Source organism: Stigmatopora nigra, chromosome 1 (assembly GCF_051989575.1).
Source record: "Stigmatopora nigra isolate UIUO_SnigA chromosome 1, RoL_Snig_1.1, whole genome shotgun sequence".
Lineage (NCBI taxonomy): Eukaryota > Metazoa > Chordata > Actinopteri > Syngnathiformes > Syngnathidae > Stigmatopora > Stigmatopora nigra.
The window spans coordinates 23,743,461-23,766,559 of record NC_135508.1 but is presented as its reverse complement, the minus strand read 5'-3'; the positions used below and the strand labels follow the sequence as shown (position 1 = coordinate 23,766,559).

Genomic DNA, 23,099 nt, shown 5'->3' with positions numbered 1-23,099 from the left:
CGAATCTACTGAACGTACCTGACTATCTTGGATGTGTCACTGTCGGACCTGAAAGATAGGAACAAAATATAGGATTAAGGGATTTTGTCTTGTATGTGGAAATCAAGATGACACAGCAAAACAACCAGAGCCAACTACGCCTAGTATCATAAAATGCCTTATATAACCACATCATTTGAATCTGCTGCACAAAAGCAGCCAGGTTTAGCTGATTGGTGGAAGACAGCACTATGGGGGAAATCAATCCAGAATCAGAGTTACTACTTCTATAATGTGTCGCTCTACTGGCACACATACAGGCAAATGTAGCACTCAGGGGCCAAAGCTATTGACACAGAGCACTGCTCAATGTGAAGACCTTTAGTTTTAAGACTAAATGGCTTCTGTTGATACAACAAAAGATAGATTGCTGTTTAAAATGACCTTTAAGGTGCCAAATGAATGTTAGATTTGGTTTTTGAAGTCAACCCTACAAAACAAAAAGCCATTTCTACCTTCGGATGTCATCCTCTCTCTATTTCATGTTATCACTGAAATACCAACTTATTTCATAACAATGAGCCCCACAAATCTAGATGAAAATCATTACTCATTACATTAATAATATATAAAAATAAGGACTAAATACTGGGCATTAAAAAGCCCACAACATAATCATAACTGGAGATATTCCAGAATAACCCTGCATACAACGTACTGGATGTGTGCAATCATCGAATGACCTGCTTCTTCTCCATGGCAACTGCTGACAAGGCTCACAGGCTTCAGTCGCCCAGCAGCAGCATTTAACATGGGAGACCATTAAGCGATAGAGTGAAACAAAGGCGCCACTGCCAACATGGCTGTGCTCCATGCTTGCTATGAGTAAGGTAGCTCAAAGGCATAAACAACATATTGAAGGTGCACAGAATTTTTTCTGACCCAAACATTTCAGTACGTTTAAAAGACAAGTGAAAGCATGTGGGACACTATACATCTAAGAAACATAAAGATATTCTCTGTTTGCCTTTAGCGCGGGCAGCTGCTCCTCGTTTTCTCCACTTAATAAAGCACCGCCTCTTTCTGTTGGCTTAAAGATTTTTGCCTTTGTTATATTACTACATGCTATGCCTGCCTTTGTGACCCTCCTACCGACACGGAACTTCACAGCGGCAAATGATCCCCCCGTGACTGTCGGTCCAGCAAATATGAACAAAGATGTCCTAATTATAACATAAAGACGGAGATCACACTTTGGCAGTCTCATCAGAGCGCGTCCCATTACTAGTGCGCAGTCAAGCTGATGCTGAAAACTGGAGCTAGGTCAATAGAATGCAATGAGATTCATTGACATACAAGCCAGAGAATCCAGAGCCAATGCCAATTACTGAAGCTATCGATTGCTGTGTATACAATGCATCACTGTAATGAATGAATGGCCAGATCAAATCTTTCCTGTTTTTTCCCTAATGACACATGTCCATCATTTGGAATGTTTACTGCTCACCAATGTTGAAATGGTTAAGTAGAATTTAAGCCTTGGTAATCCACAACACAATTTTTTGTTATGCTAGGACAGGGTTAGGGTTAACCCATCTATATTTACATTTAACGCATTGGCTGTCGTTGACGATGCAAGATGTCCAATCCATTTAAAATGGGAGGGGCGAATGAACATTCATTCATTTGCCCCACACAGTTAAAACAGTTCTGCGTTCAGAGCCAGTCCTACCAATTTAATTGAATGTCCTATCGTCTTCAATGGCAGGGAATGACTTATCTATGATGTATGATAAATGATCATGTGAAAGAAGGTTGGTAAAAATAATTTTCTCTATATATAATCTATATATTCGGCAACAAAGGATGGCAACCCTTCAGAACAAAAAAAAAACACACACAGAAGTTGGTCCAGATATGTTTGACACATTTTCAAAAACTAGGATAAAAGGAGTGAGTGGTTTCACAGTTCCCTAACTAAGCTACCACCTCCAACTTCGAGGTCTTGACTTAACTCTTCTATCCATTGCCTCACCACTGGTTTGGCCACCAATTTTAGATATAGCGCCTTTAATAAAGCAAATGGCCATTGTTTTTCTTTGAAAGTGAGCCAATTATTTGCCCAATTCTCCACACGCTTCCTTTGACCAGTCTGCGCCTATATCTGTTATTGGATTGGATTGGATAACTTTTTTCATCCCGTATTCGGGAAATTTCATTGTGACAGTAGTAAGAAAAGGCATAGTTATAAGTTAGACAGTAAAGTACAAAGTAAAGTAAAATGAAATATATTAAGAAATATTAAAATGTAATTAAAAAAGATAGAAGGGCTACACACACACACAAACTGATAAATTCAAGATGATCCCTGAATCGGTGGATTTTGAGTGTCCAACCAGCCTACCATGCATGTCTTTTGGAATGTGGGAGGAAACCAGCATACCCAGAGAAAACAGATCCAGGCCCTGGGAGAACATGCAAACTCCACACAGGTGGACAGACCCGGGACCCCAGAACTGTGAGGTTGACGCGCCAACCACTCAACCCGCCGGGCCGCTGATATGGAAATACGAGTTATTTTAGAGTTTTCTCTATCATTACATTTAAAAAAAAGATTAATTGTATAGATTCTTTATGCTAATGTTGTCTGTATCCCTTTTACGACCTTGCAAGCTTAGCCTCATGTTAGCCAAAATGTCATAGGTCATCGGGATACGCCGTTAACTACACGCAAAAGTACTAAGTCTTGAAATAGAATTTATACATGAAACTGAATCAATATAGCTGCCTGACCAAGTCAGTAATTTTCTATGAATGGTCACGAAGATAGAAAAGTTCTTCCTAAAGGTTAATCACATATTTGTAAAGCATTCTCGTGGAGAGGATAAAGCTCATTTGTCCAGCCATAAAATAAATGATTCCCTTATTTCACAGATTTATCAAAGCAGAATCTCAAAGATAATGGATTTGTACGAACAACTTTTTAATTTTTTTTTAGAAAGAAGTACTGGCTACAGAGTTCAAATCTATCACATTCCCAAAAAGTTTTTAATAATACAGCAAATGCCAAATCCCAGGGAGGTATCACTCCACAGGAAGGCCCAGTTTAAAAGACAGCATTTTTATGCCACATTTGCATCTCAGTTGCTTCCTAAAAAGAAATTTTTCAGCGACATGTCAAGCTCAATTTTGTTGGATATTTGATGGAACTGCCCGCCTCGAGTACATTACCGGGATGACTGTCTGTTTCCTGTTGAGGGGGGAGGAAACGGAAAGGGAACACGCAAAATCCTGAAAGATGCTGACTCAGAGTTTATCAATCTGCATTTCTGCAAGAGTAAGTGCAACTGGACACAATTGCCTTAACGCACAAGACTGTTCATTTAATCATACCAGCCTACCTTGTTTCAAATGAACTAGAACCACACTTATTGTGCAACAATTCAATGCCCAAGGCGCAGGCGTTTTCCCCTCAAGTGTGTTTATCACCAGGGAAGGCCTGGTTCATGGTAGTAAGTATACACCCACTGTTTATGAGCAATGGTGGGCCTTGAGGAGTCACTTTCCATCTTAATAGTACAGAGAGAAAAGAAGAAAGCCCAGACATTAAATTAAATGCATGTGCTACTCTTTGCTTTGTTGACCCAAGAGGAAATTCTTATAACAATACACTGTTTTTTTTTTTACTGATAAAGCACTTGTGAAGAGGAAACAACACCCAGATATTAAAAATATACAAAACCATTTTTCTCTATTCAAACCGGTTATGGAATAAATCAGTGGCATTGTGTTTAATAGGCTTTTTTTGTTGTTTTTTAATCAGTCTCACGGGTCGCCAGCAACCAATGAAAAAAAAATCAATTGCCGGATTCAGGTACTCGAAGATTTATTTATGTTTCAGGGGGCGCATGTTGAAACTGCCATCTCGTAAGTGAAACGCAGTTTGAACTTTCAACCACAAAATACCAACCTAATACGCTGTCGATGGATGCAGGAATTTTTGAAACAAAGATACAGGAACATCAACATATGGATTCCCAAAAAAATGATGCACTTAGAGGAGCGTGGGTGCAATTTTTGCGAACCTGGACCCAGGAGTGTCCTGTACTTGCAATATCTCAAAGATAACAATAGTCACAACTTTCAAAGTTGAATAGCAGGCATAGTCTGGTGTTATGACGACTTGAACTAGGTTAAGAGGCTGGTGTGGTATCCCTATTCAAATAAAATGTAGTTCCATTCATTTCAAAGTTGTCAAGAAAAAGAAACTGGATGCTCTTCCAGCAGTCTTGGCGAAATCTCCCAGGAGTGAATGACCCATGTTGCCACGACTGGCTTTATCTTTGGGGAGGGATCCCCACATCTAACCCTGTTTATACCTTTTATGTAGAACTGGCCGATATGCCAAAAATTGTTATCACGATAACAAAAAAAAAACTGATCAGTCGATAGATAATTATCACGATAACTTTTTTGTTTCAAATTTGACGCTTTAAACTCATAGCGAGCAATGATGATGTTGCTCACACTGGTACTCAGTGTGCTAAGGGAGGTTGTCTTTCTGCCCAGACAAACAAAAAATTAGAGGGAACATTGCTCAGCAGCAGGTGATAGATTGTGTTTTCTTTCTGGTCGTGGCAGTGACAAAATGGTGCCATGCACTTAATACTTACAAACAATTGTTTGCACTGTTGCTCTTGGGACCTGCAGATGCTTTGAAACGGCTTCAAGTAACTTTCCTGACTTGTTTAAGTCAAGGATTCGCCTTTACAGATCCATGCTGAGCTCCTTTGACTTTCCCATTGTAGCATTTGTGGGCGTTTGCATCCAATGAGCCCTATTTAAATGGCCTCAGAGAACTCACCAGCCATAGTCCCTCATTATCACTCAGAAGAAGATAAGAGGCCATGCTATGAAGCTCATTTCACTGACAACTTTCTAAGTCACCAAAATTGCTAATTCGTGTTGCTGTATGTATGTTTTTGACCCAGCAGATTTGATCACATTTTCTGTTCACCCATAATAAAGTCAAAAAAGAACCAAACTTCATTAATGTTTTTTGTGACAAAGAGGTATCTGTTCCAATCACTATCAGAGAAAATCATAGTTGTAGAAATAACTGGAAACTCAAGAGAGCCACGACATTGTCTTCTTCACAAGTGTATGTAAACTTTTGACCACAACTGTATGTCTTTACTGTCCTGCTGGGTTGTACCGGAAATGCATCTCGTTGTACAAAGTACAATATACATAGCAGTGGTGGGCCGTCAGGGCCTTCAAGAACTTTTCTGTTGGCCTAAGAAATATCTGAATCATATATTATATTTTGTCCATCAATACTTATTAAATAATTCCAAATTGTCTGTTAGCTTCCTTTAATTGCTTTTCCCCCTGGTTCCACTGCTTCCAGATGTGTGTTTTCATATTAAAGCATTTAACCAATTACATTTCAGACATTATTTGTTGCCAGGATCAGGAATCTGCCTCAAGGTCTTCAGAATCAGCTGCATTAAACAAGCGTTGATAAGACTGTTGCTTTAACCAATCAAATTTCGAGTTTGCAACACCACAATGCCTTGTCGCAAGCGTCGGAATACGTCATGGCCTTCTCAGTAGCATATGGATAAGTCATCGCTTTCACCAACTTTGATTGGCTGGTGATGGTGTAGGTGGGCCGAAGCTACCAAACTGTATCTGGAGCGAGCTGCACAAACAAATATATTAATGTGTTGATTTAAAGTAATTTTCAAGACGGACTTTTCAAGAGAAAAAAGCTGGACATCATTAAGAAAGGTCGGACAACTCCAAAGCAAGCAAATCTGTCACAACGGGAAACGGACATTTTTAGCACTAAATCGAATAAAAGCGTATGCCAGAAATACAAAAGGACAGGCTCGACTTTCAGCATGGGCTTCGATGGCGATAGAAAAGAAGGAAGAAAGAAAGGAGGATGGATATTGTGTACAGTAAAAAAGGATTTTTGGTGAGTAAAATATGGCTTTATTCCTAAATCATATTTTAATAGTATAAGGTTATTATTGATTATTTTTATGTGTCGCAGCTGTAGATGCAGTAGAGGTTTTATAGCTATAAAATAGTTTAAGTGTTCGATTGTTAGGCGTGGCTAGAAACTGCACGGACAGCCACTGATACATAGTATGAATATGGATGTAGTAGTGATGGCTCCAGCGACACAAATGTTCCGATGCGTACATCAAGCTCCTTCGGCAAACCCAATGTCGGTACGCGTACCGCTTTAAGATAGCCAGGTGACCAATGCTGGAACAAAGCAGTCACATGCCAAAGTGTTTATAAAGAAACACATCTATCAAGTTGATGGAGACGCAAAACAGGCATCGAGTTATTGGCGTGTTCATTCCTTGGTGAATATTGCAATCAAAGATGGTGGACCTACATAGTAAACGTACATTTTCATTAGTGAACCAGTTCCTATGCATACCAGCATTTTCTGTGCTTTCAGAACACGTCTTCTCAAAAGCAGGAGAAATTGAACAAAAACAAAAATAGATTCAGTTACAAAACACTAGAGTGACTTTTTTTTTAAATACAAATCTTTAAACAATGAGTCCATTGTGATTTACAGCACTTACACTACACAGGCTGTGACATTATGAGAAATGTTCAATTTATCATCTGTGTCTCAAATATCAAAGATAATCTTTAATTACAATACATATGGAACAAGAAAATGTGAATGCAAATACATAAATGATGGTATTACTGCATCCTCACCCTCTTGCTACTGTGACAACGAAATGTCTCGAATACGGAATGAATAAAGTTATCCAATCCAATCCAATCCAATGACCCCATTACAGTTTTATCAAAAGAAATATATCTTTAATACGAGGGATGGAAGGAGGCGGCCTGGTTGTTGAAACTGGGACTAAAAGTCTCTCCACATAACACAGGTTTTACATACTTAAAAACCATTAGCTAAATACTGTCTTGCAAAATCAATGAACATGTGCAATATCTATTTAAAATATAATGATATGTGAGGTCTTAATTTATTACAATTAAGATAAATAAATACAACAAGACTTTGGTCCTCACCAAACACTTCAGCCCCATGCATGGTTTTCCAACTTACCCGAGCAAGAAAACATTTGTTCCGTGTGAGTGACAGCTATGAAATGCTTTAAGATTTAAACTGTGATGGGAATGAATAAATCTGAGCCAAAACTTCGGTGCCTCATTCGGTCCTGCCACCACAAGAGTGTCACTAAACAATCAATGACTTGAAGCTCTGGTCAGCTATAACAGCTCACTCACACTGACAGCATCATTTAGGAGGAGTGTGAAGCTCAACATTCTGGAGGCATACTTCATGTTTATTGTCAGTATTTAATAGGAACCAGAGGGCTGCGGACAGGATAAAACACTTCAGTATGTAATTTCGACCCTTGCCTTTTGATGAGGGATATGCATGTGTGCTTCCGTATGCGTTTCTCAGCCCAATACAGTGGTACCTCGACATACGAGCACTCCAACATACAAATCATTCGAGATGAGTAAAATTTTCAAGCAAATAATTATCTCTAGATACGAGACAAATTTCAAGATGCGAGAAAGCTTGATCATTTATGAACCCGTGTTAAAAGCTTTGTTCTTCCCTCTATCCTGGGAATGTCATGTGATGATACCGCTTCCCATACTAGGCCAAGCTTGGACATTCCTTGAGCCCCACATCTAACATATTACTAAACCCCACTCCACAAAGAGAAACATAAATTCTTCTCAACTTGTTCTGTACACCCTGATACATTACAGTGGTACCTCGACATATGAGCACGCCGACATACGAGCATTTCAAGATACGAGTAACATTTTGAGCAAATGATTATCTCTAGATATGAGACAAATTTTGAGAGACAAGAAAGCCAGGTGGCCAAGACATGAGAGGCGGTTGATGATTTTAGCTCACTGTCTTCTTTGCCGCATCTCTTTTGTGTATGACAGATATCTACGAGCACTCGGCGGAGCGTTGCATTTTTTTCAGTATTTTTTCCCCGTTACTCAGCGCGAATGGCGGAGCGATCCTTAATACGAGGAGTATCTATTACTCTCGCTGGCGAGTGGTCTATTGTGATGACATTTGTTTGCATCATTTTCAGAATATTTTGAAGGGAATACAAAAGCAAACAGCCCATCGATAGTGAAAGTCAGAGTGGACTCTGGAGAAGAAAGGTGTCAAACTTAAATTCAAAATTAGAACTAAAATTAAGTTAATTTTAGTAATATTAAATACTAGTTATGTGTTACTTTGTTAATAGATGGCGAATTAGAAGAAATAAAACATTTTTCCAATCCAGTATCCTGTTTTTGGTGTTTTTTCAGAGGGTCAGAACAAATTAATTTGTTTTTAGTTCTATTCAATGGGGAGCGTTCGTCCAAGTTACGAGGATTTCGACATACGAGCTCAGTTCCGGAACGAATTAAGCTCGTATTTCAAGGTACCACTGTACATCACTAGAGTAGATCCATTATGAAAAAAGGCTTCCAGATATGAACATGATCTTTATTAATGAATTTTAACTAGTTTGAAGGATAGATGCATAAGGAGCTCAAATGATTTAGTCAAGTTCTCTGTTACAGTTTGGGGCACAATAACCACAGCTGACTTCAACTAATTTAGGACGAAAGGCAGACAAAGGCCAGGACTACTTGCCAAACAGTAATAGGGTATGTTCTGAATGACAACCATTTGTTGAAACACTTTGGGCTGGCAGCATAAAAGTCACACGCTGTTTCTGCAATAATCACTTAGTGCTAAAAAGAAAAAAATGTAAACTGTGTATGCTTTCTCATAAATAATGTTAAATGCCAATGTAACAAACATTGACACATTTTAGGTTTATGGTTAAAAAAATTAAACATATCTTAAGAAAAAAAGGATGCCCATTAATTTGGCTGAAAGCAATGAAATTGTGTTCTCTTTATCTCAACTACAGTACATGATTATTGTTGTTTTTAGTTCACATTGCTATTTCCTGTTGAAAAGTGAAGTGTTCAGCAGCAGGTCACTTACAGCACCTGCTTCCTACTGCAAAACCAAAACAACACTATGGAGTCACCATAGATCCATGACACAGCTAAACGACGAGCTGAACTAAAAGATGTGACAAAGTTGGGGGCATTTTATTATAATAATAGAAATGATATATATACGTGGTCAATATGTGATCAAGAGTATTACTTAAAAGAATACCAATAGATTTCCACATTGGCAACACGTTTTTTATTCAACATCTTGATCTAGTTTCATCAACATATGCTCAACTCAGCCCTTGCTCATCTACACAGCTTGCAAAAATATCTTCTAACTCAAACTGCACATTTTACTGCAGTTCCACTTCCCATTTCTGGCTCATAGTGAATATGAAAAAGAAACCACCAGCCGTTCATGCGAGTCACTTATGTGAAATGTTTACTCAGCAAACTACAGCCCACAGTTAATCTGCATCTCAGAAATGCCAAAGCCACCAAATATTGGTTGTCACAAGCCACACTGTCTCAAGGGGAGGTTTGTTGGACATCCGTCTCTGCTGACCAAGATGTGTGACCACATCTGTGTTTGTGTGTTCAGCTGTCGACTGCCTCCGGCTCATCATCAGCAGTCCACATAAACACACTCCACTCCCACCTGGCAGTCAACAAGTGACCGCTTCTCAAGCGTTTCCGTAGGTAGCGCCTGACAGGTTGTGTCTAACTTAAATAGACCATCAGCTCAGTTTGTTGGATGCAAGTTGAAATATTGGACAGTAAAAGGAAGTGGTGAATGAACAAAGGCAGGATTTTTTTGCGCACAGCGCCCTCATCCATTTACCGTATTTACTCGCATATAAGCCGCCGGCGCTTACGAGCCACACCCCAAAAATTGCCTATCTCCTGTATAAGCTGCCCCCTGATGATCAATTTTCACCTCCATATTTATGGTTTTAATAGGAGCACAAATTTACTTTGAAGGGAAAATCTTAAGAAAAATCATCACATGTGGTGGTATTTCTGAGATAAGAATCAAAAGCATAGTATTAGGGTCAATATCATAAGTTAATTTGCCTGTCTTTGTAAATGCGAAACATCATATTACTCAATTTGAAAAAAGAAATGTCCATCTTGATGAGAACCTAATGCTTTTTAATGACATAAATTATAATTTTCTTACCAGAAGTTTAAGATGTGGCGGCCAAATTGCTTATAATAATAAAATGTCCATTTTTTTTTATTGTTTCATCTTAATGCAATAGTTGTCACTTTTGAACAAGAAATAAAAAGAAAAAAAATCTAAGCTGAATTTTCGTTTTATTTCATAATCAGACATCCAGACGTACAGACGTACAATTGTTTCCTTTCTGTGTTCCAAGGCGGTGTTTGCACGTAGACAAATTCAAAAAGTAAGCAACGTAAGCACAACCAGGAAACATGCCTGTAGCGCAATAAGTAGTGTGCACCAAGTCTCTAAAATAATAGCATACACTACGTAATTATCAAGGTATATATTTTAACGATCGACCGCAGGGCATTCCATCGGCCTTAACTATTGTAGTGTGCTAACATGGTAAACGCTATGGTCAGAGCACATACCCACGGTAAGATGGAGGCGCCCCGAGCGAGCAACAGCAGACACAAGGAGGTGTACTCGCGTCTGGCCAGTCTGAGCGCGTTTGACTACAGTAAAATGCCCGTGCCCCGAGCGAGCAGTGACGGGAACGTAAGTAACATTTTCCAAAGAATTTATTTCGTATTGTATTGTCATGAAATTTGTGACTGATATTCCCATAAGTACAATGAAAAAAGACAACCTATTCATTACAATCTGGATCATTTTCCCATAGTTGCCTGACATAAATTCTACCAACGGGCATGTTCAGCACATTGACAGAGCGAATGGTCGTAGCCCACCAAAATACACTTTGGTGGACTGAAGACAAATTGTAAAGCTTATGGTTTCCAAGAGACTGTTAATACTGACAGTACTCTTCTTCCCCTCCCATTTATTATAATTAAAGCAAAGACAATGTCTCTACCTTGAGTAAAGTGACATGAACTAATGTGAGGTCAGTGGCGTACGCTTCCCGGGTCCAACCTCCCTCAGTGTTGTGCTCTTTACAAGTAGAGCCATTATAGAGGGTTAACAGTCCTCATTAAAATCCTGACTATCCTCTTCGGGGGGACAACCGGCCACATTAATGAAGACCCACCAGAAGGCCTCATAATAGGCTTGATTAAAATAGGAAGAGGTCAGGAGGACATTTGCAGTACAGAGGCAGGTCGTATGTTTTGAAATGCAGGTTAAAAATTGTCTTTGTCCATTGCTTGAGATTTATTGGTTGGGCACGAATGCAAATTATCCCAGCGTAGACATTAATCTAGAAGGGATATTTCATTAAAGGGCGCAACTGTGGCAAGAAGCAGTTAATGGGCTCGTAAAAATGGGTTGACGCACTGATTGTTCAGCAGATTATAGGCAAAATAAGTGGGTTCAACTGGACACAATAAACAGTCTTTCCCTTCATTGCCACAAGGAACCAAAATATGCCGAGGCCTTCCTTTGCTTTGCCTTGAATCGCACCCAACTTGCCAACTGGAGTTTCACCAAGGCTAATGCAGACATTGCTACAAAGTCTAGATTATTGAACCACAGGATCACTTTCACTGTCAACCCCCCAAGCTCAGTTGGATGGTCTGGATTTGTCAGCTATTGAGGGCAAATGTTGCTAAGGTTCTTGATAAAGATATAAATCTAGTAATCTATATAAACTAAAGGTTGGGGCATGAATTGAGCTGGCTCCTCCCTACATGGGATCATACTCAGAAATGTGCCTGTGTTTGACTTTGTAACTATTTAAGTTCAGCAATGTATCAGACCTAGTTCTTAGTCATTAGGATGTAATAGAGTTTTATATCTTACAATAAGTTAGTAAATGAGAGCAAAGTGGAAATTGTCACATCTCTTGTCATTATTAGTGGTGTAGTCAGCACCTTCACATTCCAAATAGTTTCCCATTGCTGCCTTCCCATACCTGTGATAAGGTTTGAATGTGAAACATGCATAATAAACAGACATTATTCTGCTCCAAATCCCAAAGGATAGCTTTGGTGCTACTCTGATTAATGCAACTTTCTCATCAGAATAATACAAAATAACAAATTTATCAAAACAAATGCTTCATCCACCAATTCAATTTTGACCTATGATCACTTTACAGTGGCTACAATAGAAAAGACCCCATGTGGAGGTGGCAGGCTGCAACAAAATGCCATTTATCACCAAAGTTAAGAGCAGGAATGTGGGGGCCTATCTCGTTGTGCCTGTCAGCTAATTCCATGCGAGTGCTGGTAAGGCAACAAACAGTAGCAGGCTGATAAAGTAAACACCATTATAAGTGAAACCTGCATAGGGTCAGCATTAATTCGTTCACGCTAGAGCTGATGATCAAAGCACTCAACTGTAAGCAAACCAGGTAGGTGTGGGAACTCAAACCCTTCCCTGTGTATATGACCAACGTACTGTTTACATGTGCTTTATTTAGAAGTCTTAAAAGCAGCATTTTCCACTTAACACTACTCCAATGCAAGAATATCTGCGAACAGTGTACAATTTATTATTCCAATGATTTGGTAATCCAGATTTCTTCAAAATTTCGTAAATAGAGATGTACTTTATATGTAAATACTCTAGATTGTTCCACGGTCCACACACAACTACCAGGTAAACTCTTTAAAATTGGTCAAAGTGTTCCAATTGTATATGCAAAATGTGAGGAAACAAAAAAAAATAAAAAATTATAAGGAAATTATTTATTAATGTCTTGAAAAAAATAAAGCATGGAAAAATATGCCCAGCGTCACTGAAATAGCCCCCCCCCCCCACCGCAACCATTGTAATACCCGTGTTTGTCCGCCAGATGACTGAAAGCCGTCCACTTTGTCGTACATTTTAAACTTTTACGTTTATGTCTGCCCTATGTCTGCGAGTGAAAATATGTGCCAGGTTGTATTTGTAAAATGTAATCTAAACTTATACAGTGGTACCTCGAGATACGAGTTTAAATCGTTCCGGGACTGAGCTCGTATGTTGATATTCTCGTAAATCGAATGAAGTTTCCCATTGAAATGAACTAAAAACTAATTAATTCATTCCAACCCTCTGAAAAAACACCAAAAACAGGATATTGGATTGGAAAAAATGTTTTATTTCTTCTAATTTGCCATCTATTAACAAAGTAACACATAACTACTTGTTTAATATTACTAAAATGTGTTTAATAGAACTAAAATAAGATGGATTTCGCACAAGGTAGAGGAAGAGGGACATAGAGGCGAGCGGGGGAGACTTTTTGCATCGGTGAATTGTAATCTAACAAACAAATTTAAATGAATTTAGATTACGATGCAGACACACTCAAAAATAATTTTAACCTTAATTCTAATTTTGTTTTACATTTTTATACCTTTCTTCTCCCGGGCGGGTTGGCTGTTTGCCCCGCCTCCACCCGGACTTTCACTATGGCTGGGGTGTTTGCTTTTATATTCCCTTCAAAATATTCCGAAAATGATGCACATAAATGTCCTCACAATAGAATAACGCACGGCCACTTGCCAACCAGAAGTAATATATACGTATTAACGATCGCACCGCCATTCGCGTTGAGTAACGGGGAAAAAAATACTGGAAAAAAATGCAATGCTCCGCCCAGTGCTTATAGATATCTGTCATACATGAAAGAGATGCGGCAAAGAAGAAAAAGGAAAATCATAAACAGCCTCTCATGTCTTGGCGACCTGGCTTTCTCGTATATCGAAATTTGTCTCGCATCTAGGGATAATTATTTGCTCAAAATGTTACTCATATTTCGAATTGCTCGGATGTCAGGGTGCTTGTATGTCAAGGTACCACTGTATATAAATCTAAGTTTGTGTGTGTCAGTGTAGGATTGTCCGTACACTCCGTTCTCCGGAATGGCTGTACCAATTTTCCTAAAAATTCACATGGTTGTACTTTAAACATCAGTGAGTATTTGGTATCGAAAGTCTTCCAATAAGTATCAAAACCGATAATAAAAAAAAAAACAGATTTTTTGAAAAATGGTCCGAGGTAGCAATTATGCTTGGACACGCAATGGTTCCAGCTCAAGATACCAGTACATAATTGTATAGAAATTTACTGTGCTATGTATGCAACTAAAATGTTCCTTTTTCAAAAGTGCATTTTTTTATAGCGCAACAACTGTCCTTCCGTTTTAAACAAGCAGGTGGAGCCAGCAAAGCCGGGCTCCTTGCTTGTTGCTAAATAAGGGGAATTCTAAATAAAATAACGAATAAGGAAATGCATTTACTTTTTGGGAGATTTCGTAATTTGGATCTTGTTCTTATCTCGAGTCACTCATTTGCATATCTAAAAAATAGTAATCTGAAAGCTCCGTACCTAGAGGCATTCGTAAGTAGAGGTATGACTGTACTAAAGCCACTGCTTATCAAATAAAACAACCTGCTTGAGCTTAACATTTTGATCCCTCAAAGCAAAATGCATAATTTCTAATTTCCCTTCAGGATCTACAAAGAGGGGAACATTCATAAACCCATTCTAAGAAGGAGAAATGTGATATACATTTTTTAATTAAAAGGATTTAAAGGTGGAAGTAGATCTGACTACCATTAATGCTGGAGAGCCTCAATTTTAAGCAAAGCTATCCATCTCCCATCGGCAGTCTCGATAATTAGGTTACAGACATGATAGTCATATTGATTCATTTCGATATTGGATTGAAAGCAATTCAACTAATGTAACAAAATGTCCTACAATTCCAGGGTGAGCAAGCTGTAAACCAGCAAGTTTCAAGGGATTGATAGATATGTAGACAAAAAATACACCACATATCTAACCAACAGTTGTCCTAGGCTAGGCCACACCAAAGAAAACATTAGAATATATTATAAATATTTTCTATCATTTATATCACCGAGCATGATTTACATTCCAAGCTCTTCCTCTGTCCCTGTAAATATTCAACTTCATCAGGCATTATATACTACTTCAAAAGTAAAAAGCAATGCAGTCTCTTTTAGTGAAGTCCTAGTTTATAAAACATAACATATAAAACAATTTTAATGTAAATTTTATTTTTTTCATGTTATATAATCCACCGTTTAAACAAGGAACACAAATTGAACTGATGATGTTGCAAAACCACCACCATATAGATAACTTAAATAGTCATGCACTTAAAACTATTCTCAAACTAGCAATCAATAAGATAATGTTCCAGATATATATATAAAATTTGTGGTAAGACATTTGCAAGGAATATTAGATGACCAAAAGGCTTTTCCTAGTCTCAGAGTACGTGTAAATCTAACAACAAAGAATATATGGGCATCTCTAGCTCGTTGCTACAAACACATGCCTTATCCTGAGTATCAGAAAGAATTATTCAAACTCTGAAGAAGCATTTCCTTCGATAGCCCACCCAAAGTCAGCTGGAAGAGGCTGATGAGGCAAACGGTACAGATAACACATGGTTTGCCGATTATAACAACATTCAAAACATTGAAAACTACTGAATCTGTTGAACACTTTTATTTATCCTTTATTGTTGTGTTTTGTGGTCAATTCAGGACAATTTCATTAGTGTTTGTCAGACTATTACATGGACCTTGGCAGAGAGATTTGCACTCTTCTAATGCCCTGCTGGTTACGTAACAAATCTTCACTGAGAATGTGCCTTTTTCCCCTGAGGTTGCAGCCTTTGCATTCCATATATCATGGATTAATGTGACTGACCATGCATGTAAATTGGAGTATGAGAAACTCTTTGCTTCATGACTTTGATTTCCTTCTGTTAGGCTGGGAAACCTGATGAATGGGATTTATTATTTATTATTTTAATAATTACAGAACAAATAGCACTTTTTAGGGTTCAGAATGTCTGAGAACAATTGGACAATCCGATTTTTTTCTAACAGTATCTACTATAACCAGATGTGTGTGCAATTGTAAAGCTGCCCCTAAGATAACAGACCCCTTAAGAAAAAGCCAGTGGCGGGCCGTGCATTTCACACTTAGACCTTCAGTAGTGCTGTGTGAATCAATCCAACCCTCAGTATTTTATGGCTATAAAACCTTTATTGTAGCTACAGCTGTTACACAAAAATAATCAATAACAACCTAAAAAAATTAAATATTATTTCGGAAAATACGGTGGTACCTCTACATAAGAGCACCTAACATACGAGGATTTCATGGGGAAAGCAATGACATAACCCAACGTCTGAATGGTTAAAGCAACAGTCTTATCGACGCTTGTTTAATGCAGGAGAGCCTTCCGAACTGATTGTGAAGACCATGAGGCAGATTTCTGACCCTGGCAACAAATAATGGCTGAAATGTGATTGTTTAAATACTTCAATATGAAAACACATCTGGAAGCAGTGCAACCAGGGGGAAAACAATGAAAGGAAGCTGAAAGACAATTTGGAATTATTTAATAAGGATTCATGGACAAAATATAATTAACATCAGTCTGTGATTCAGATATTTTTTAGGCCAGCAGAGAAGGCATTCAAGGCCCTGATGGCACACCACTGGAAAAAAGCTGATATATCTGTGCCATTGTTTTGGACACCACAATGAGAATGTGAACAGGACTCCTTACTAACTGTTGCTTGCGAGCAGTAAGTATGGGGGCCCTAGAAATGGCCAATATATTGGAGGATTAACGAAACAATTGGTAATTCGACTGAAGATAGAACAATGACAGGACTTGGGCCAGGAGAGGCTAACCATAGCTCCACTGATATTCATCACAAGATATGTCTGAATGTCCTTGGACATAGCCATAGTGGCTATAATAGGGGTGGGCAAACCGGTCCTTGAGGGCTGCTGTGGGTGCAGGTTGCTGTTCCAACCGATCCAGTACTGACACTGATTGCACTTGTTAGACACCATATTGGTGGAAAGGTGTCCTCTTTATGGGTTGGAATGAAAACCCGGACCCACCTCTGTGGAAGTTTAGCCACCCCTGGGCTATACTATTTGCAAAAGTGAAAATCTGCAATTGAGAGATCAATTGAAAATGCAATGAAGATATGTAACAGGTGTTGGAACTTGTTAATTTATCGACATCCATGTTTTACTTTGACTGTTTTAGGCAAGTTTGGACTTTTCAGATTTAACATCCTAAGACCCAAATTCTTGCAAGTCATTCATTTTTATTTTCTCTTTGATATTTAGGCTAATTGGGACCTCAAAACAAAGAATTATCTTTTTACATGATGTAATTCCTAAGAAAAATGATGTCCACATAATAAGTGGACGCCAGGCCTTTGTAGTCCAAAACTTAGTAGTACCTGTAGTCTGACAACCAAAAATATAATGTCCACACATATGGATTCCAGGTCATATGGGGTTTTAATCATTTTATCAGATAGCATATTATAATTAAGATATGGCTCTATTGTGGACCATTAAAATATATCTTAGAGGCGCTCCAACCTGGACCAATCCAAATAGAAAAGCAAACGAAAAAGTTTGTCCGTGCCAAGCCTAAAACCACAAATGTCCACTAACGGGCGGCCACACGCGCACACACACGCACACACGTACACTTTAACACACACTAACACGCACACAAACGCTCCCATTTTAACACCGAGACCAAACTTCATTGGCTGCGGTGAATGTTGAGCCAGGAAGCAAAGAGGCTTAGGGCTTACTTGTCGTGGGTGATATGCTCCTGGATGGCCCCGAGTGAGTGCGGGCTGTCGGCGCCCTGCAGCAGCCTGCAGCTCACCAGGTGCCGCTGGTAGCGCTCCTTCAGGCAGCCGTTCTCCGTACACAAGTCGCACACTTGCCGTTCCAGCTCCTCGATTCGCGCCCGCTGCCTCTCCAGCAACTCTTGCTGAGTCTCGATGATCTTGTTGAGCTCTTGTAAATACTCCGCAGCCCTCCCTGGGTTCTCGGTGGCCGGGCTGTCCATGTCGTCGCGTCGTGGCGTCGTGGCGCAGGAAGCGGCTCGCTCCCCCGGCTGGGGATTCAAGCACAATGCTCGAGCGGATTGTTGCGCCTTTTACGCCTCGCCATTGCGTGTGACAAGCGGAAACCCGAAGAAAGGCGTTCTCCTCAGCTTGCCCGGACGCTACGCTCGGGTGTCGGTCACGGAGGAAGCCTCGACGTCACATTAAACGCGCGGCCACATGTGACAGCTTTAACATGGACACGATGATCTAGCTCCCCGAGGCTGACATGTCCACCACGCCGCCGACGCCACCGCCGCCGCGACTTTCTGTAAACAGACGCCGGCTGTCAAGTGGGCGGAGTTTACAAGTTTTATGAATTTGACAGCAGGTCGCGTTGAGCGCATTATGGCTCAAAACAGATTACTACACGGTGACCCACATTTAGCCCTCTTTATCATACATGCAACCCGCCAATGTTATCTCTCTCTATTTCTCTCTCTCTCTCTATTTCTCTCTATTTCTCTCTCTCTATTTCTCTCTATTTCTCTCTCTCTATTTCTCTCTCTCTATTTCTCTCTATTTCTCTCTCTCTATTTCTCTCTCTCTATTTCTCTCTATTTCTCTCTCTCTATTTCTCTCTATTTCTCTCTATTTCTCTCTCTCTTTTTCTCTCTATTTCTCTCTCTCTTTTTCTCTCTATTTCTCTCTCTCTCTATTTCTCTCTCTCTTTCTCTGTCTTTCTCTCTCTTTCTCTCTCTGTCTCTCTCTCATGCTCTGTCTCTCTCTCTCTCTCTCTCTCTCTTTCTCTCTCTCTCTCTCTCTCTCTCTCTCTCTCTCTCTCTCTCTCTCTCTCTCTCTCTCTCTCTCTCTCTCTCTCTCTCTCTCTCTCTCTCTCTCTCTCTCTCTCTCTCTCTCTCTCTCTCTCATTCCCCACTCATGAGATGAGGGTTATAAAATTTATTTAGATTTATAAGATGAAATTGAAGAAGACTCGAATGACTTGTTGAGTTGTAGTTTATAAGTATATTTTAGCAAGATAAATGGCAATCAATATCACGATTAGGCCATGCCAAGCACTCAAGGGTCTTCGCGCCAGTCAATCTTCCTGAAAGAGCTACATTTTGGCCTCAGAGCGTGACATCGAGAGGATCATAACCCCGGAGAACCGGATTTGAAACTGATCACCCGCTCGACCGTGGCCACAAGATTGGGGTGTATTATCTGAAGGCCCGGGTGTGTATTTAATCCAAAAATCCTGCAAAATGACCATAATGGATCACACTGTGTGGCCAGGTGGGTTCTAGCTTCCTTAAAGTACCCAATTTTAACCATTAAAACCAAAAGTGACAAACAGTATTGAAATGCAAAATATCATTCAAACCCCTTAAGAAAATGTTCACGTTTTGCCAGATTTTAGGTTCTCGGGGCCCTTTAGCACTTACCGAGAGGCTCCCTGGAGCTTTTTCAAAAATTCTAGAAAATGGGGGAGAAAAATTTATTTTTTGTTTGAATGTGGTTTCTGTAGGAGGACAAATATGACACAAACATTCTTAAACTTTTACAACACTATAAGAAAATGTCTTAGTCGCTGTTGTAAACAAACCAGCGATTGTGTGATGGGCAATGGATCCCAAGAGGAAAATAGAAAAATAACTGAGGAAAATAGAGAATTCAATGTTTCTTGGACTGAATCATTTGCATTCATTGCCAATGGGGAAGGATTGCCGGAATGTTTGCTTTGTAGCGAGAAGTTGTCAAATAACAAAAAGACTCATCTGGAAAGACATAAGGCATTGCTACTGACTACCATTTGGGAAAAAAAGGAGTTTGATTGCATTAATTCTGGAGAAAAGAGAAAACCGCCAACATTTATATTAAAAGTTAATTGCATCTCCAAATTCTAACACAACCGATCACAACTGGTGAAAAGGCACTATATGCACATTCCATTTTGTTGATGTTTTGTCAAATCTTCAAAATCAAAATGACAGCGATCATCAGTTTTCTTCATGGCATTTCATCAAACCCATAAAATAATTTATTAATATTGTAATGAAGATAAACTTGAGATGCATCGTACAAGACACGTGGTGCGTCATTCTTTACAGAATCCACTGCAGGGAAACTAAACATTTAACCATGAATGCTCATGATGTATTTGAAGCCAATTTAGTCATTTTGATGGTAATCTAATAAAGATACCTACAGCATGTGTTTTGCTTCCTTATAAAGCTATTATTTTTTTGTGGCTACAGACATATATAAATATATATATATATATATATTTTCCATCCAATATGGTTCTTTCAACATTATTGGTTGCCGAGCCCTGTGCCAGGCCATGCCTTTATTCACATCAAGTCTGGACCACAACAACAGATAGTTTTCGGGATTCTCGGCAAGAGCATATAGAACAACAGTGTCAAAATGGTGGCCCGCGGGCCAAATCTGGCCTGCCGCATCATTTTGTGCAGCCGGAGAAAGTAAATCATGAGTGTCGAAGTTCTGCTATAGGATCAAATTAAAATGACGATCGGAGATGTACATTATAGTTCAAGATTTCAATAATTATAAATTTTTAATCATTTTTTTGTGTTTTTAGTTCAAAAATCATTTCGTAAAATCGAAAAATATATAAAAATATTTCTGTTTTTCACTATAATATGGAACATAATGATTAAAAGAGATTTTCCTTTACTAAGAAAAAAAAGCTCAAATAAACATTGTTTTAGATCTATAAAAATGAAATAGTTAGGGCTTTTGATCCAGTTCTTTTGATCCATTTACAAAAATAAAATAAATCTAAATATTATATCTAAAATGGTCCGGCTCACATCAAATCGAGTTGACGATACTGCGGCCCGCGAGCCAACCCGAGTCTGACACCCTTGATCTAGAAGCTTCAGCATGTCCAGATAATCGTTGGTAGGGTCTTGATGAGGGCCAAGAAGTACGAGGGCTTCCATACTCAGTCTGATTCACGACGAAGGCCTCCTATTTATTCAAAAAGGCATAACCGAACAACGACCAGCATATCTAGAGAAATAGGATTCTATCTAGCCGCTCACTCAGATCTGTCCTCTTCCAAGGACCAAACGTTCATCCACGGGTTACCGAACCTTTAGCTGAGCTGTATTAGGCGTCTCATTTCCCAGCTGAGGGCTGGAAAAAACTTTAGGGCTCTTTTTAAGCAGACCTTAAAACGTCTTTATTTAAAAAGGCTTTTAACTGTTAGAGTAAATGTTTTATGGCCTTGATTTACACTTCTGTTATTCTTGTTTTTATCTTTTGGATTTTATTATGAAAAGTATCATGAAGAAAATTCCTTATTATTATAAAATTGACATTTTAATGTCATAATTTAAGTTTTATGTTTAATACTTTTTCTGATGGACCGGAATATTGCTTAGTGCTTCTCCAAAGGCGTAAAAGACCATAAAACGTCCAATAAAAACTAAGTTTGGGCCTTGTACAGTTCAACACTAACACAGAAAATAACGACTTGAGAAATTTGACGTTTGTCAGCACGTGTAAGGCCAAAGCCTGCAGTCTCTCAATCTCTCACTGAGATTGTTGATAGCAAACAGCTGCATAGTAAGGGATATAAACAGCCAAATTTCATAGGTCAACATTTTAATCTCAACGTCTGCACCCTGGGATTATAGGTTTGTGATTTGGTTTTAAAATAAATAGTAATTGACAAGTGATAATGAGATTTCTGAGATAATTGAAATAAACACAGGATTTGCATATATGGCATTCTGTTTAATATGCTATCCAGTGCATGCAATTATTTACAGGTTCTATTTTTTGTATCAGATCTATTAAGACGACTGACTCTAAAGAGTGGACACATAAAGCAATGCAAGGGCGCCTCAAGGAGGAAAGGCTGTGGACACTAGATAGCAAGATCCTATGTAGCAGGAGTAGGGAAGCAATGGTTTTGGAAACACATGTGGCTCTTTAGATGGATGCATCTAAATCCTTGTATGCTAAAATAAGGAACCTGCTGGTGAGAGAGCCGAATTCTGAACGCACCAATAGGAGCAATGTAGCGCCGACGCCACCTCTCACGCCACTGTAATCATCTTTTTACATTACCCTTCTTTGTGCATACTCTCATTGATCGTCATTGATTAGCAACACCATAACAATGTTGTCAAAAGAATTCAGTAACTTTGTGTGCTTTAAAAGAGGTGAAATTACTATAAGGGCACATATTTTCATGTATACTTTTTCTTTTAAATTCTGAATATGGCTCTCAAGGAATAACATTTGACAATGTTATTGTTTTTGGCTGTCTCTGTCAAAAAGGTTGGCGAACCCTTCTTTATAGGATAGAACCGAATTAGTAATGTGTACTAGTAATGCCTGGAGTTTTGAAGTTTTCAAGTATGACATTTGAGTAATGAACATAAAGGGAAAATATTGTCCTTTCAACTACAGTAAAACATCTCATTGACAGAGGAGACGCAGAACTTTTTGTGATGACAAGGTAGCATGAAATTCAAAGTTCTGTGAATAGAAATGTTTCAAAGATCTGTATAAATTATTTTTCCTCACATTCTCCAAGATCAACAGTTGTCATAAAGTGTCTGCATGGGACATTTTCTCAAGCGTCAGAAAACCACCAAAATTGTTACCTTAATCCCTTGGCGGATGTCCACATTGTCAGTAAACTGTACTTTAGAAAATGGGGCGAATTAAGCAACCTTATAAAGAGAGAGCAAGGCAGACAAAGTTGAAGGAGATAGAATCACAAATCTGGACAACAGTCATTCTTTTTTTTTTAGGCCGACTTAGCAAAGCAAAGGCTTTTTTCCTCAATGGGTTTCCAAAATGACCAAAAATATTCAAATATTAGGGTTAAATGTTCCACATCTGACTAAACCTGTGGAGAATTAAAATACATATAATTGGCCTTCCTGCAAAAGATAGCTGCTCAAAGACTCTGAATATGCAAATGATTTTATTGTGAGAAGAGAATATGTTTAAACTGAAAAAGAGACCGTATAACAGCAATCCATTTTTGTGACCCTCAAATCAACTACAGAGTAGCTCAGAAAATAGCAACTCGTTTCTCAAACTGTGTAGTATCTCCTTTCACCATTTTCAATTCCTCTTGTTGATGTTATCTG

The 23,099-nt window shown here is 38.9% G+C and overlaps 1 protein-coding gene across 3 annotated transcripts in view; it reads right to left on the bottom strand.

Annotated features, from left to right (window-relative positions):
* The window catches only part of iqsec1b (IQ motif and Sec7 domain ArfGEF 1b), a 102,972-nt gene extending 84,640 nt beyond the window's left edge, over positions 1–18,332 (bottom strand). The window contains exons 1-2 of one of the 3 annotated variants that reach the window (XM_077721218.1): positions 17,719–18,332; positions 19–48 (exon numbers count right to left, since the gene is read on the bottom strand). In XM_077721218.1, the coding sequence (XP_077577344.1) occupies positions 19–48; positions 17,719–17,981 (293 nt within the window). In that variant the 5' untranslated portion in view covers positions 17,982–18,332. The remainder of the gene's footprint in view (positions 1–18; positions 49–17,718) is intronic. The other 2 variants (XM_077720810.1, XM_077720896.1) reach the window with 2 other exon arrangements.
* Between the last annotated feature and the right edge of the window lie 4,767 nt (positions 18,333–23,099).